This window comes from Bombus affinis, chromosome 1 (genome assembly GCF_024516045.1).
Source record: "Bombus affinis isolate iyBomAffi1 chromosome 1, iyBomAffi1.2, whole genome shotgun sequence".
NCBI lineage: Eukaryota > Metazoa > Arthropoda > Insecta > Hymenoptera > Apidae > Bombus > Bombus affinis.
The window spans coordinates 11194757-11211916 of record NC_066344.1 but is presented as its reverse complement, the minus strand read 5'-3'; the positions used below and the strand labels follow the sequence as shown (position 1 = coordinate 11211916).

General features: G+C 38.9%; 1 protein-coding gene across 7 annotated transcripts in view; it reads right to left on the bottom strand.

Moving 5' to 3' along the window:
• The window catches only part of LOC126917046 (discoidin domain-containing receptor 2), a 220469-nt gene that overhangs the window by 46244 nt on the left and 157065 nt on the right, over positions 1-17160 (bottom strand). For all 7 annotated transcript variants that reach the window (XM_050723485.1, XM_050723456.1, XM_050723447.1 and 4 more), the window contains 4 exons: positions 13835-13982; positions 10406-10585; positions 2172-2311; positions 1066-1273 (listed from right to left, as the gene is read on the bottom strand). In XM_050723485.1, coding sequence (XP_050579442.1) covers positions 1066-1273; positions 2172-2311; positions 10406-10585; positions 13835-13982 — 676 coding nt within the window. The remainder of the gene's footprint in view (positions 1-1065; positions 1274-2171; positions 2312-10405; positions 10586-13834; positions 13983-17160) is intronic.

The following is a 17160-nucleotide window of genomic DNA, read 5'->3' as shown; positions in this document are numbered from 1 at the left end:
ATTAACGAGCGGTTTTTCTCTTCACTCTCTTAACCTCGAATGTTTAGAGGGAGATGTCGTTAAAGTATAATTAAAATTTTTTTCGACTTGTAATATTCATTACCGAGTTTGTTATTTAACACGATCGCTGTGGACGTGATTTTCATTTCGTAGATTATGCTACAATTTGATAAACAGATGCACGTTCTCGATTGCATATGAAATATGAAATATAGTTTCGTTATGTACATATACAGTTGAAATCTATTTTTCGAATTTAGAACTTTGTTTCTAAAAGTTTAAAACGTTTAGAAAGTGCAACTTAAAATTTCGAATCATTGAATGAACCTTCTGAATTATTAACTTAATAGATATTAATCTGTCTCGCAGGTACATACTTTATATAGTTGAAATATATCTTCCACGTCACTCGCTATTGAGACTTTTCCTCTGACATAAAAACCCTAAAAGTTTTAAATAAAACAATTCATAGTATAAGATATTCCATTGGGAAGGAAGGCGAATAAAAATTCTATCGGCGATTCGTCTGTCAGCCACGTTCAAGAATTCATCGTCCCATCAAGGATGAACGTTCTGACGTATCGTCGTTCGCGCGCAGCTGCCTGATTATCCTTCATCTTTTTCAACGATTCTATCGTCACGGTGGCGAACGTGTCATCTAAAATTGGAAATCGAATCGACCGGGCGGGTGTCTGCGGAGAGAGGGACTTTAAAACTCATCCGTGTCTTGATCCAAAGTTCGCAAGCGACGGCCTCGAAACGTGCACCGGATGCGGTTTCTACTCTTGGCGAAGTTTCCGTGGCAGCCTTGAAATCCGTGTGAAGTTATTTCGTTTTCGATATCTCGCTATCCCGATTCCCGTGATCCCTTTCCCTCTTTCGCTCTTTTCGTCCCTTATGTTTCTTACCGTCGTCTCTGTAGCTTTTTTTCTACCTATTTTCCTGTGACTCCGTTTTTCTCTCACCCTAAAGTACACACTCTCGTCTACGGATCGTGAATCGAAGAGGTGGGGAAGTAGGATGAAAAATAGATTTTTATCGAGAGATCCGTTGTGTTTCCCTTACCTGATTCGAAGATTACTTCGCTGAGCATGATCCAGCGCGCCGCGAAATACAGCTGTAGCTTCAGAAAACGGCCAGCGCGCGAGTGAAGCTTTATGGTAACATCACGTGCCTGCTCCAACACCAGGTCCGGTATATACGAGAAATGGACGGGTTCGCCGTTGAACTGGTTTCCACCGGTGCCAAGATAAACCTTCGCGTAGGAAAAGACCTGCGGAAGAATCACGTGTGTGTAGAGAATACAGTCGCGTTCATGGCTGAAGATGAAGCGATTGGTAGACGAATAAACAGGGGAGGGAATCGTTGAACGTGATGGAAATTCTTCTCTTCTTTTCTCTCTACCTTATTTCTCCTTCGTTATTTCTTTTTCTTTAGCTTCCACTCCCGTTGTTGTTTCGTCTACAGTCGTCGCTACGTGTACGTATCGTGTGAGTATATGGAGCAACGTAATAACCATCGTTCAACCGAGGCAAAATAGTTTCTCTACGCAAAAGCGTCGAACCATATGGGCCGATCGAATGAAAAATTTAATTCCCTGTCCATCGAATCGTGGAAAAGCTACCGGATTTGTTTTTTCACGTTGAATAAAATGCGTTTTTACAGCGCGTTGAATTTGCCATGGAAACCGCGATGCAACGTTATCGCACGATTTCCGAGATAAACGTAGTCGAGATCGTTTACGCGAGTTTAACAACGATGGGGCGTCGTTCAAAGTTCTGGATCGTTTCGTTCTATCTTTCTCATTCCCTTTTAAGGTATTTGAGAAAATTTCGACGAAGCTATGGCTTCGTTAAGATAACGCGTGTTCGCTTTAAGGAACGTTCAAAGAGCGATTTTCACGTCTTTCTTACTCGTTAACGAGTCATCCACAAAGTTTAATGAATTATACCGAATTCATGAATCTCGCAGCGAGTTCATACTGATTGAACAAACATCGATCTCCGCGTAGAAGAGGCTATAATCGGAATATTAATCGGATTAATCTGGAGAAGCGTGTTTGGATATCACTTTTGGAGATACCGTCGTAGCAGAAAATATATTCTCGGGAAAATCTTTCTTCGTTATTTTATGTCTGCAACACAGTCGAAATGAAGAGAAGTTGAACGTACCTGCACGTCTTTGGTGAAGTAATTGTTCATGTGCAAGTGTATGGCAGTGAAATTCCTCGAATAGTCGAATTCGAAGGTTATTTCAACGGGACGACCGAGCATACTTGGTGTGTCGTTTCTCCAGCCTACCCATTCGTATCCTTAAACAAGAAAGGAAAAGAAACTTATTATTGCAAAAATACAATGCTACATCCTCTGGGTCATTCGAACCGATTTAAAACGTTCGAATACGGATGGACAAAAACATCGGCCTGTCACGTTTTAATCCTGCCTCGTTACACTTCTGCCGCACAATGTACCCTGACAAAAACGTTACACGAAATGTCTTTTCATCGATCCTTCAACAATCACAGTGAATCGGTGTACCAAGAAGCGTCCGCCATTCGACAACCGACCAGTGGCGTCCGATAAAATTCGAATCCGCGACTAATTCGAGTTTAACAACATCGGCGATCGGCTGAAACACAATCGAACGATCGACTGTTTTTTCAGTTCCGTTCGTCCATATAAATGTACCTTTTTTCATGTTCTCCCTCTCTCTCTCTCTTCTTCTCCGCATCTTTTTTCCGTTTTTCTCGTTTATATTTTTTAACAATATGGACGAGAACATCACGCGATGAGTTCGAATACGACGAGAATATTTCCATTCGTGAATCTGAAAAATGATACGTTACGTCGTTGGATCCGATTACCCCATCGACACCGCGTACCGATAAACGAGACAATAAAATTTGTAACATAAATAATCCGTGAATCGGCCATGACGTGAAATCTGTTTGCCGCGCGGTGTGAACGGGCCGGTCCCTATCAAACGAACAAATTGTTTCAACGTGAACGCATTTGTTGCAAATTGTGCGATGTCCTTTCAGCCCCGGCCCGTTCCCAATGCCAACCTATTTTCAGCCGAACGACAGCTGGTCTTTGAATGTTGCCTTAATTAATCGTCAGCTGAATGCGAAATAGTAGGCGGTTCGTGCAATCTGCGACTGCATTGAATTCGCGCTCTTCACCAGCGAATTTAAACGCGGAAGATCGTAGCTTCGTTCTTTCTCTCATTTCTTCGCAACATGAAATCTTCTGCTTTGTCTCGTCACTTGCTTTCTTGTCTCCTTCAAATGTTTATTCAGATTTTACGAATTATTTAAATAGAACACGCATCTCATATTTCATGATTAAATTCGTAAATATTATGTTAATGGAATGGAATGAACTAAAATTGTAACTTCTTCTAACAACAGCGAGTAAGTTGAACATCCGCAAAGCGACGTGGTAGATTCGTGATTCAAAATGTAAATTCGAAAAAATTTTTTTTAGATTGGTAAGGGAAGATTCGTCGATAGAACAGATAGCGCAATTGGTAGTGGAATCGGTCCACAAATGAAAAATCTCGATTCGAATCCTCGGCCCAGCAATCCGATCAACCAATTCTTTCCCTCCCTATATGTTACTGACAAGTCCATTAACGGATTCAGCACGAAACGAATCCTCCCTTCTGTTTTACCCTACCTCGACCATTTCCGATTGCTAAACATCGTTCTGTGTCTCACCCTGTCTAAGAATACTTTGCTACATTAATTCCATCGATATTGTCACCTGAATTTACATTTTAACAGATATCCTACCCTTTTTTCATTCCACTCATTTTTCATTATATTATCATATACGAGAACATTTTAGAATAACAATTTTATTAATATTATCATAACAATAAGTTATAAAAATGAAACTATGAAATATTCTAAACCTTACACAAACTAAATATATAGATTTCTAAAATCTAGATTTACACGTACGATAAAGAGAAGAAAGCAGAAAGATATATAAAACTCGTCTGTGTGAAGGAAGTCCGTTTAAAGTTTAAGCCTTACTAACGAGTCCACTAGAACGCCTTGCACGAAACGTCCTTACCTTCATCGCTTTCCCAACTTTTCTCCGGCCAACCCCATTCCCTCAACTAGCTCTTGGCCACCGATTAACAATCAACCTTCGTGACTCGTCGAAAACCCGGCTCACCATTCTCCAGTTTCAGGAACAGGCAACGTAACCGGCCACTGAACTAAAACCATCTCCTAATTTATATTCACTGGTTTACCATTGCTGCTAATTTCGCGGAATTATCTTTGTTAGTCGGCCTCTGGGTATCATCGATCCTCGCCGAAATATTATCTCGGATATTCCTATCATCCTTCCAAACGGCTTGTAACGTGATATTACATTATTAAATTCAATGAAATTAATTAAATAACTTGCGGGTGAAATAAAAAAATTCCTTTCTTGCAATAGCGAATATAACAGATTATAACAGGTTATAAGCTAATAATAACGAAGATATAATGATATAATGATAAATAATAATAGAGAATGAAACAAAAAATAAAGGTAAGCAATTAGTGGTTATAAATGGAGTTATAGACGAATAGCTTAAATCTAAAGAGAGAATTACAAAAAAAGATCGGTAACATCGCAAAGTTCGCAAAATTAGAGTTCGTATGCAAACGATTGAGATAGTTACATAAATCATTGGTTGACGCATGGGAGCGTAAAAGTGGAACTGATGCAAAATATCAATGGAATCGATCACTTGATAATCTTGTGAACAAATAATATATCGACTAAACGCATTTTATTTAAACGATAATAAACAAGTACAAACTTGTGTAATTTGAGGCAAGTCTAAGAAGTTTATGCTACACTCTCCCGATTTAAACAAATTTCATTTTTATAATTTCGCGATCTATTAACTTTCCTATTGTTTAAGATTCATTGAAACGGACTATTGTTTGAAAGTTACTTAATGCAAGACTATGCACGAGTATGTGCGTCTAAGTATATTAAAAGAAACATTATTTTATTATTGGATTTAAACTCCAAATAAAAAGAATTCTTTTTAATCTCTTAAATCTTTAAAAAAAATTTAACATATCTGTATTTTAATTACTTTTCGAATTAACTTTCGGTAACCCGGTTTTCGATTGAAAACTATTTTCCACATCTATATATGGATCTGGAACTTCTATTTTAAAGTGTGTCGGTGGATACGCACCGCAAGTGCAACGGAACACGGTTTCGGAAAATGGAAGAGTTTCGTGGAGCCGCAGCGGCAGTTATTGCACGGATCCGCGACGCCAGATACCACTGTTTCGAGTATATTCGCGTACGAACACACCGAGCCCCATGGGGGAAGTGCACGCGGATTGAAAATGGACTGCAATAACCCTAAAGCCGGCCGCGACCGCGAGTTACGCGTTTTTCCGAACCTGGTTTCTCTCTTACTTTTCGCGGTTCGCTTCGAATTTCCGCCTTTAACCGGACGCTGGCTGCGGTTTTCCGGCCGAACTTTCGTGAGCGCGCGATTTTACGAATTCCACGTGAATTCGTCGAAATGAACTCCCCGGGAAGTTTACTGTGAATGACCTAAAAAAAACTTTCTTGTAAAAAGGAATATGTAATCACATGGTAATTGAAATCGGATGGATTTTTCTACAATCATTGTTCATTGAATGTTTAAGGATTGAATATACAATTCCAGAGCTTACACGTTTACAAGGAAAATACTCAATGAGAAGAATTTGGGCTATGTTAAAGCAGAGGTGATCTGACGCCAACGCTTTATCAGCTTTATGTATTAGCAAAAAAGTTACAAAATCCATCATTATACTTCATACACTATTAATAACATGAAAACATAAATCTCATTGAAATTATTTATAAGAACTCATATGCCATAGATTCTAAACAGAGTTTGCAACATAATCATCCTGTACATAGATATACCATTTTTAGATACGCTTTTTTGCTTGTTTTTTGTTAAGTATAGAATATATATTAGTTGTTACATTGAAATATAAGGTAAAGCGATTGCTATCTGACCTTACTTCCAAAACTTCCTGTGACCTTGCAAAATCCAGCTTAGAACGCGTCCCGAGTTTCCGTCGTTCACAGGCGTATCAAAGCTTGCAACCCCGTGCAATTCGAAATTTCAATAATTATAGTTTACGGAACGTTACACTACGTTAACAGAAATATCTTTAGAAACATAATATTACAACGAGTCAACAGCGAGATACCAAGATTCTCCCCATAATCGCGTCTCTTATTTACGTTTCAATTTCTCCTGTCCTCTCATCTCGCTTTATAAGACGAGAAGTAGATACACGATGATCGTACCTCTCCGAAGCAACCGAGATTTGTTCTTAGCGCTATAAATCCTGTGCATTTTTCTCTTTCGTCCTCGACGAATTCTCTGAGGGTGGATGAAAGAAGCGTAGAAGATGTCGAGCGTACCAAGACAAAGCAGCTCCATCTTCACGCAGTCTTCGTGCGGGAATCGGTCGAGCTGTTCTACTAGGCAGCCTACCTTGATCCCTCGGAGCTTATTAAAAATTCGAAGTTTCGTTTCGACTCGTCGTGTCCGTTGAATGCTGTAGGCATTCGGATTTTCCATGGCACATCCATCCCTCTGCTTTTGCTACCCGCTTTCCCTCTCTATCGACAATGTTCACGATCAGCAGTGCAGCAGCATTATATCGCTCTGATCTATCCGCCCTCATATAAACCACCCTTAATATCGTCCCCCGAGTAAATAGTTTCCAGTTTCCTGTCGTCGTCGCCGCCGCCGCCTTCGGCCGTTATCCACCATCAATTCTGAACATTCAGAAGGGTCGTAAGATAACCGCCGAACCAACGGGTATATACCACACCGTGAACTCTCCGTAGCTTGATGATTTTCTCACTTAAACCATCCTGAAACTATACTGCCGAGCGTATGGTGATCGTAAAACGGTATACGCTCGCATGTTATCGATTTCTAAAGAGAATTTAAACGACGTAGATGAGGAACAGCTTAGTAGTCATGGTGTAGAACTATTTTTCCAAGGGTTATGACTATAGGCCAAAGGGCAGGAATGCGATGAACTGTATTCCTTGTTTTCTACGGAGAGTAATTGTAAAATTCAATACGCTCTTGGTTCATTTCATAGTATATTATGTTACATTTTATACTAATGAAACCTTCTCCTTGTTTCGCATTCGAATCGAATTCATGAATATTTAAAAAAATATCAGCTGTCATGAAATGGTAGATGCGTTCTTGATCTTTGTAAAATTCTGGAGATTTATATTTCTGTAATTTATGTTTGTATTAATTATATTTCTTTTTAATATTTATATTATATTCTTCGTGGATTTGTATCTGCGAAAGCTTCGTATGTTTGAAATTTGGAATTCTTTGGACCGGGGAAATATAATCAAAATATTCTCTTTCTCCTGTGGTCTTTGATTTGGATGGTTTTACAAAGATTGTTCAACTGTGTTCGCGGAGCAACGCGTCTGCGGCGAGACTCGTCAATGACAGTCGTAAATTCTCGTCTCGATTAGCATCGACACCACGAGCCAGCCAATTCTCTACTTCGATTACGATGATGGGGATATTTCGAATGAACCTGACACCTATAGCTATACATTTCGCAAAGAACACAAACGCAATTAAATGTATGGATGAATATTAAGTGTAAGCGGATTAGTGTCGTTTCTCTGTGTGTCTTGTGCGGAGAGCTAAGTACAAGCGAAGTATCGGTGGTGGATGTGGAAAAGATGAAAACTAGAACATGGGAGAAGAGAATTCATCAATTCACATTTTTAGTGAAGAAGTAAGGGCAACGGTCATCGTTGCTAATTCGTTGGAAAAACTGATACGAAAAAATGAGAACAGGCCGCCTCCAAACTGTAGGTCAGTCGCTAGCCTCGAGTGACGCACGCGGAAATTCCGCATGTTCCAACGTTTAACCATTACAAGTAATGAAACCCAGGAGCGCCTGGACTTAACGCATCGTGAAAATAAAAGACTCGACAGCAAACACTAAACCTTATGGCAGGCAGATGGAATCAGTGGTGATAAAGACTAATTTTCGACACGGCAGCAACGACTCCTTGAGGACTATTGCAGGTCCGAGCGATTGTGTTAAAGAAAGCGTTAGACAAGCGGAACGACAGAGAAATAAAAATGAGAAAATGTACATGGCATGTTTAAAAAATTAGAAACGACTAGTGTTGAAAGGTTGTAATAGAAATAGAAAAGAAATGTGAAGTACCGTGGATGAAGAAATGGGCGAGTGTATAATTACTAGGTCGCGGTACGGAACAAAAATATATTAATTAAACAACCTTTTAAACAATTTCGCAAGCGATAAAGGAACGAAGTTCATTTATATAATTTTCTACGACGATTATTAATGACTCAAATTTTGTATGTTGAAATTTTTTCTTGCTCTTCCATTCATCAAAACAATTAACTTTGTACGCGTAATCATTTATAACATCGCTGAGTAACACGTCGTCATTCAACAAAACAGCTTGGCGAACAATATACGGAGAAGATTTATTAACAAGGCGGCGGATCAAAGAAATCTGGATGCAGAAAAATTTAGAAAATACCATAGATTCAGCCCGACGATATTAGAATCAGCAACGGTCCCTGTCCTTGTCGTGATGTTCGCTAAACTGCAATCTGAAAGTTATTACCTAATGACCTAATTATTCACTCCGGTGCTGACGAGCCGTTTCCCGCTGACATTCTGATCGCATCGTGCTGTTCGAGTTCTCGTACTATTCTTGCATGCAAACCAAGGAAACTTATTAACGAGAACGAGGATGCAACAGTGAGTGCATCCATGCCAACGGAACGGAAGTTTCACGGAAACTTTCTGGACAACGATAGAAACAATGACGTGGCTTCTTCATCATCGTCTCAACCAGACTAAGAATGGAAGCGAAGAAATATTTTCGCGAGTCTTTTGAAAATAGAAACGGGATGCAGCTGCATAGGACGCTAAGAGGCCAGTTCTTCTCGATTCGAGAGACTCCGATTGCAACAGAGGTTTAAGAAGAGAATAGAGAGAAAGGAGTGGCTGGTGCACGCAGTCTCGACGGGTTTAAAAGTTTAAGAAGCTGAAAGTACGTAGCCTCGGCCTGTCCCGTGGCGTAAATGGAAAGACACAAATGTATCCTGGGAGCCGGTAAACAGCATCGTGGCTCGCAGCCTAGTCCGCGGTTCAATATAAATGTAAATTGGAACAGATTCGAGTGCGACGTGGAACACGTTTGCCTCCGGAAGAGTCCGAGTATCCTAGCCTTCGCAGACATAGCTTCCTAGAATTCTCTTATCACTATCTAGACTGTTCTATACACCTAGAATCGACACGAGGAAAATTTTATTCGCCGGTTTAAGCGCCGGCACCAGATACCTCGCGAGATCTTTTGTTAACTTGGCTACGTATGAGCTGTATGAGTTAAGTTGATAGAAAAGACGTAATAAGGTGGCGACATCAATCAAGGGAAGAAGATCATATATTTGTAGAATTAAAAACCTTTGACTTTTTGAAAAACACATAAATTTGAAATTACCTTTTTCTTTGGCAATAACAAATTAATTTTTGTTATTGAATAAACAGTTTTAATCAATGCGTGTAGCTTCAAATTTAAGAGACTTTCAAGGGATGTATCAATCGATATCACCGTTCAAGAACTCAATTTTTCGGTCTTACTATATCGTTTCTAATAACTATAATTAATTCCAGGACAATAGTATACTTAGGAAAAAAGTTGTCACGTAAAAATCGAGCTATTTCAAAGACCGGAGCTATCGATTCATTAGCTTTTTCTTACAGAACGAAGAAAACAATTTACTTCTCCATCGAGTTTCTTTATCATCGATACGTTCCGCCAGAGCTAAAGAAACTTCTACCTGTTGTAATATGTATGCAGTTCGATAACGCCCAGCAAATTTAATTCCGCCGTTGAAACGAAACAGCGAATTTACAATTGAGATTTAATAATACTCGAGAAAACACCCGCAGGAGAATTGTTAATTCCCGTAAAACTGAGCCCCGTTAGCTTAAACGATCCTGTTTTCTTTCCACCCGCAGACCATTCTCCTTTTCCTCCCTTTACTAGCTCCTTCAGCCCTGTCAAGCCGAATTTCAACGATCCTTTCTACGCGTAACGCAAAGAAAAAAAGAATAAAAGAACAACGAAAGAACAAAAGCTAGAAAGAAAGTAAAATAGAAAGAAGGAAAAAGAACAAGGATAAAATGGAAAGATGGAAGAAGGAACGAAATAATAAGCAAACGAACGAGCTGGTAACTCGCGAGCACGGAACGTAGCAGACGGTTCTATCACGCTAATCTAGACACGATCAAACTCTAGCGTTAATCTCGTTCCAGCACGAGGCAGCTCACCTTTCCCGTTACCACTGACGTCCAATCTGAAGTTGTCAGGACCCTTTTGCCCGTCGACAAGTTGACCAAGTCCCCCGGAGAGGTAACCTCCTTCTTCCCTGCCGTCGTACGTCCTGTCGGAAAGGTCAACCTCCGATCCTCTCTTAATTCCTTGGGGCATGGAATACGACACCAAGCCGTCTGCAACCGAGAAAACAAAAAGGGTAGTAGCACGGTACGTTCGTGAACTATGCATCATCGCGGCGATGAGACGGACATTTTATTCCACGAAGAGACGTGATAAGATTGCGCTTGGTCGTTGGATAAAGCACACGTCCTCGGGAAATAGACGCCACCGGGAAACTTTCGAATCTTTATATAAACGCCATGTGGTTACTTTTTATATTCTGACGTGTAGACTACGGATTTTTATACAGCTACGGAAAATTTAAAAGTGTACAAATTTACAGAATGCATGTATTATACAAAAATATATAAAATATCCCAAAGTATAGTATTTGTTAGGTATATTTAATTCATAAGTGATCCGACTAAGTCCTGCTCTTTTCGTTGTATTCGTAGAAATATGAATTTCCGTAGATATCCGCAGTCTAGTGATACGGTTCGTTTGAGAGTAATTTAAGGATCGAGAAGCAATCGATCGTGGCTGAAAAACCGCGCTGATCGATTTCATAAATTAAATTCTATAGAGAAATGAAAATTATAATTAGTACAATTTTTAAACATTCTTCGGAACTTACAAGCATCTGTGATATCTACGTGTGATAAATAAATCTATGAAAATAAGGCTTCCTCTTTTGAGATATTGGATACTAGTTACGTATTGGTATAGCGTGAAATTAATAACTTTATGAAAGAATTAGTCAATTTGGCTTCTAAGTGGCTCGATCCACTTTTAAAATTCGTCGAAGTGACTGATACCAGATTGTTTGTTTTCATAGTTGCCTTCAGGAATACTTTTAATCAAATTAATGTCGGATTATATCGATGAAGAAATAAAATTGTAAGAGAATTCTGTCAATATGCTTTCTAACTTATTACAATTAATCTAACTAATTAATACAAATATAGACTCACAAATAGCTTATCGAAGCACGAGTCGTATCTTACACGAGGACGAACTTTAATCTAATAAGTCACAAGATAAAATTGTCCTGCGATTTCGATGGTTTTAGTACACGTCTAAATGAAGAGAATAGGCATCAATATAAATATAAAATTTACCATTCGACAGGTTAGAGCTTCTAAATATTTCACTATCTAGAAGATGTATTTAATTTAAAACCGCTTCTCTAAGCCATTTACTTGAGGCGACTTTATTTAAGAGATCCGCAAGAATCGCATAATTTAATCTGTGCACGTTCTCATCACCGCGTCGGAGATTGACATCCGATAGAGTGGCACGTTCGCGGCGAAAGGACATACAGAGAAATGATTTTTATTCGGAAGCTTCCGTCTTCGACGCGACGAAAACTGACAGATGCCAATAAGGGAAGAACGTAGTACGAGCTTCGACGTTACCGCTCGAAAAATAATCAATTGCATTCTTAATGGTCCGTCGTGCAACAACGACGAATATCTATTCGAGAGAAGAGAATGAGATTAAAAGCTTGACAGTATTAAATTAGCCGTTTGCGCGAATGATAGGGAAAAATGAACAGAAAGCTTCCGGCGGTGTAGAACGTTGGTAAAATGGCACCGATTTCCTCTCCTATTGCTTTCTTTTCCGATAAAACGGTACGAGCGATAAATTTCGAGCGCAATAAAAATACCGTATCTATATTTATCATGGTGTTGTTCGCTTCATGCGATGGGGGCACGGAGGGGTTAAAAAACTCACAAAAAAATATATATGTTGTATATACGCGTATACATATAATACACGCACGTATACGCAGAGAGTAATACCGAGGCTCGTAGCAGTCGCGATTGCAGTAATTTCGACTAGAATCACCATCCAGCATATGAAAAATATTTTCGTTCTTGTTACAGTAATTGCACAGCTGGCCCGACACCGAAACTGGATACACGCAAGTTGTCGTTTACGGTCGTGCTGTTTTTCACCGCTAACGACGTACCAATAAAAATATCGTACACTTGATAATTCGGGCGACTTTTCAAGCGGCTGCTGTCCCATCGTTCAACCGTGCATACACGTCCCTCCGATACTGCGAGAACGATACCAATTCAATAATGGGAAACAAACATCGTCGGTGTAAATATTTCTTAAAACGTCCGCCATCTACGAACAACGTCGATACGAAGTAACGATATCTATTGTTAGAACGACAATAACGATCGAAGCTGGAAGTTTCTACACCAGATGAGACTTTGTGAGCCTGTTTGGGGTGAAATTAACGCAACATACCTGTGTTATTGGATCGAGCTGGTAAATTTTGTTTCATGCAATCTTCTAAATTTGAAATAGGAATTAATCGGAAGAAACTTATAAGTAAACCATGTAAAATTGAAAACTATCTGGAAATTTAGATTTGCTATGGAATAATACAATTAAAAAATGGAATCTGAAGGAAAAGTCTAATCTAAAAATGGAATCTTCCAAATGTTTCATCGAGTACTGTAGTTTGAATATTTTATATATCTCTAGAATAGATGGCAAATGTATGAGTGATGGAGTTACGAATGACGCTAAGAATTTCTATTTTTCAATAAACATTTTTACACTTTCAAATGTATCGTAGTATGTTACACTGAAGTTAAGAATTTTGTCTTTTATATATATATACATACAACTTTCATTTCTCAACAGCTTTCTACGCAGATACCTTTTAGAAGCAGATGCTTTTAGAAGCATCCATTTTAGAATTCAGTGATACGAATCCTGAAGACTCGGATATTTCATACGTCACAACCTATTACATGTTCCTCCATATTATATGTATTCTTGCATTTTTGTACTCTCAAACTTCCCACCAAAGGTAGACGCTCACGATCTACTTATAAAGCTTGGACTCACAATAATCCAACGGAATACAAGATTAAGCGTATTTCATTTCTGTCTGGATCGGTTTTGAAAGTAGTTTTATAGTTAAAGTGGTAACCCACTTTGTATTCGAAGCAAGTTTTTCAGCGACTATTTATTGCGTTCACCGTGCTAGAAAAGGAATGGAATTATAGTAAGCGACAAACGACGGCCAGAGAATGGTATTAGATTTTTGAGGCAGGAAAATCGACGCTGACAGAACGCAGGAAATACGGTCCCGGTCGCGTGCACGCTTTTCCAACGGTAAGAAGTTCCCTCCTCGATCCGATAAAACGGAAAGTACTGACAGCATGATAAAAATACTCGATGCCGAAGGAACCACTGCATCGTTCTTTTCAATATTTAGCGGTGGATACCTTGTCACAAATAAGTAGCAAGATCCTGAGATATAGGAGGCGAAAGTAACTGTAATAAATTGTACTCACCGGTCCACGGACAACCATAAAGCTCCACTCGTATGCATACCATCCGCATGTGAGAGGTATAAGGAATGAAACGGACTTTCGTTGCAACGATCGCAGGGTCGAAGACCTGTTCCTTCTCCGAGTACGGATTATTGTTACCAGCTAGAAGCTGAAACACAAAATGAAAATAGATCGTTCATCGTCCTTTACCATCAAATGTTTTGGAATCTCTTGGATACATCATTTATCTTTAGTTCCTTAATTAAACTTAATACTAGATTCTCTGGAAAGAAAGTATGTTTGATTAAAGAAGCAATGTTAAGTGTGCGTGTTAGAGATTTAATAAATTTTCAAGTAGAAGATACTGTACTAAATAGCATTATAATGTTATTATAAATGTTACAGAAAATGAATTTGATAAGTAAATTTATTCGCAAGCAATGAAATTTCGAATCTTACTGGTGGAAGTTTGGTAATGTTTTGTGGTAAATGTGTATGTGTCAAGTAGATGAATATATTTGCTCGAAAGTAGTAAATATTTTTATATTTGGTCGATATTTTTGTTCAAATCCTACGGAAGTATGTAACATATTTATTGAACTTTATGCTCTACTATAACAAAAATTCGATCGATCATATGGTCGGTCGATTTTCGCCCTCTCAAAACATCAAGAACATCTCGCACAATATTAACGCAATAAAAATTGACAAGAAAAGTTCGACAAAGGTTCGAGTCATTGTTCCTTTCAAAGCCACTCTCCGCGCTATACTCGTACTTCAATCCATCCAACAATCCACCGAACACCATGCCAAACAAATCGTGCGGGAAGAAAAGAAAAATTCAACCACTCTATCGACGTTTCCTACAAGAACTTCCCTTACCTTTATCACCATCGGTTTCAGCCAACCAGACTAGTCTCGCGACTACGATCTCCATTCCGTGAATATTGAAAGCAAACGAGCGGATAAAAGGAAGTGGTGGTACGAAAATAAAAAAAACGGGAAACTTTTAACGAAACCTCCAAGAGAACGAGGTACGGCCAATGTCTGGAATGTTCCTTCAGCCTAAAAACGAAAAAAGAACGAGCAACGAGACTGGACGTTCAGATTCAGAGACAGGATGAGATCTACTTGAATGGTAGACGGTGGTTTTGTTAAGCTCGCTGATGGACGGAGCATCGAGCTACCATTGGAGCGTGTTTACAACGTTCAGAACGAATTTCACGAGCACCATTTTCCGGATCCGATTAGCAAACAACACCTCGAGAGGTCCTCCTAAATGTAAATGCCAGCGTTAAATCTCGATGAAGGCGATGGACATTGCTGCTTCGTTTCTCTTGCCTTTCCATTCAGTCTGAACTATCTCTTCCTGTCCACGTTCGATCGATTCTCGAGAAACAAGCTACCCGAACGTAACTCCTCGAAGGATAACCGTGATACGAGCCTGAAATATGAACGTCGAGGCCGAGAATCAAACCGCGAACGACGAATCCGACTGACTAAACGAACCAAATCCGCGTGTACGCGTATGCAGTTAGATACAGAAATAAATGTACAAGTAGTGGAAGTAGAAATCAATGAAGTTTAATCGAACTGGTTCTAGCATTATATAGGTAATTCAGTTTTATTTATTATATCCTTATAGTACACAAATTATGTGGTAGATAATCGAAAGTAATATTTACACTTTAGTGCAAGCAAGCTGTATTTAACGAAATTTCATCGATACCTATTTCCACTACCTGTCTACTTATTTTTACCCTCGACTGCATATATGTACGTACGTATATGTATGTATGCGCGACTTGGTCGATCGCGTGCGAAGAGCAAACGTGCGCACGGGTTTCGTTTGCCTTTCCGTTCGGATTAGAATCTCTAACGGGGCCGATCTGTTATTCGATCCGAAAAATATGAGCGGCCGCAATCTGATCCGTCTGACGTTTCCTGTTGCGAAAACCAAGGTGGATTCGGATGATTGTATATTATTTTGAAGAGGAACGTAACAGGATATATGTGAATTGTATTCGCGGCTGCTTTGATCTCGCGCGTCTACCATATTCACCACGGTGTTGATTTAACGAGATCTCGATGGATGATATTCTGGAAATGTTCAGGCCGTGTTCATATTGTTGTAAGAAACTGAAATCAGATATTATGCGTGCGTAGGTTCATTTAAGATCCATTTACGTATTGACGAATCGAGTAGGGCCAAAATTGGGAGGATAATACTACTGTGAAAGGAAAAGTTGATGGTGTTCTGCCATTATTATATGTATATGGGCAGTATAATGGAAGAGTTGTCATAGAAAGTTAACAGTAGAAAGAAGATTCCTTCTTTACAAGAAATTACACAGTAGATGCAGGATTGCATATTTTATGAATAATTCCAGATGATTCAATATTTTTGTATTATTTTACTAAATAAAACTATGCTAAATGAAATAAATTATAAGTCTTTTTTTAATAATTCGATTAATTATCTGCCTTTCGAAATAAGACACTGACAGTTTGTTTGCATTGAACAATACAAATATATTAGACAAGGATTAGAATTGCTTTTTAAGAAGCCGAAAATATATTCTAATTGTCAAAGAAATAGATGTAATAGCGTTATTATGAAAGCGATGAAGGTGATGAAAATGAAGGCAATAAAAAAAAAAAAAAAAAAAAAGGAAAAAAGAAAGAATAAAAATACTAAATACACAGGAAGATAAAATTAAATAAAAGACAGAGAATGTGAATTTCGTATTACGCACGAACAATTATTTTATAAACTCTAATACAAAAAGTTGTATTAATATCGATAACACGCTGATTTCACCTAAAAAATTCCATAGTATTAAAATATAAAAGTATTGAAAGTATAAAAGCATGTTTTAGGACCATGTTTCAAATCATGTAGTCAGAATTGTGCAAACCCTCTGACGCACGACTAGATTTCACCTTTATTCCACTTGTTTTATCGACAACAGTACTCTACATGCTCGCACGATGAATATTTCAAACGATGCAGCTTTCGAAAAATTCCTGCTGCTCGAAACTTCTTTTCCGTGTATCAATAACGGCGGTATCGTGAAAGTTGGTCGTGAGTTACACGGAATGATACGCTGTCTGTCGAAAGCCGATTTTCGCCAAGATTTTTCACACGGATCGAACGATTCCCGAGCGTCGTATGTTGCCGGCGTCTTGGCTGATATATTAAATGGATCGTGCCGTTTCCATGAAATCCGACGTCGCGACTCTTCTGTAGAAAGACGGACCTAGAAATAGGCGACAACATTTTTGCGCTTTTTCATCCGTATAGCAGCGCGTATCGTGTCTGACCATTGAATGACAAAGCTACTGGC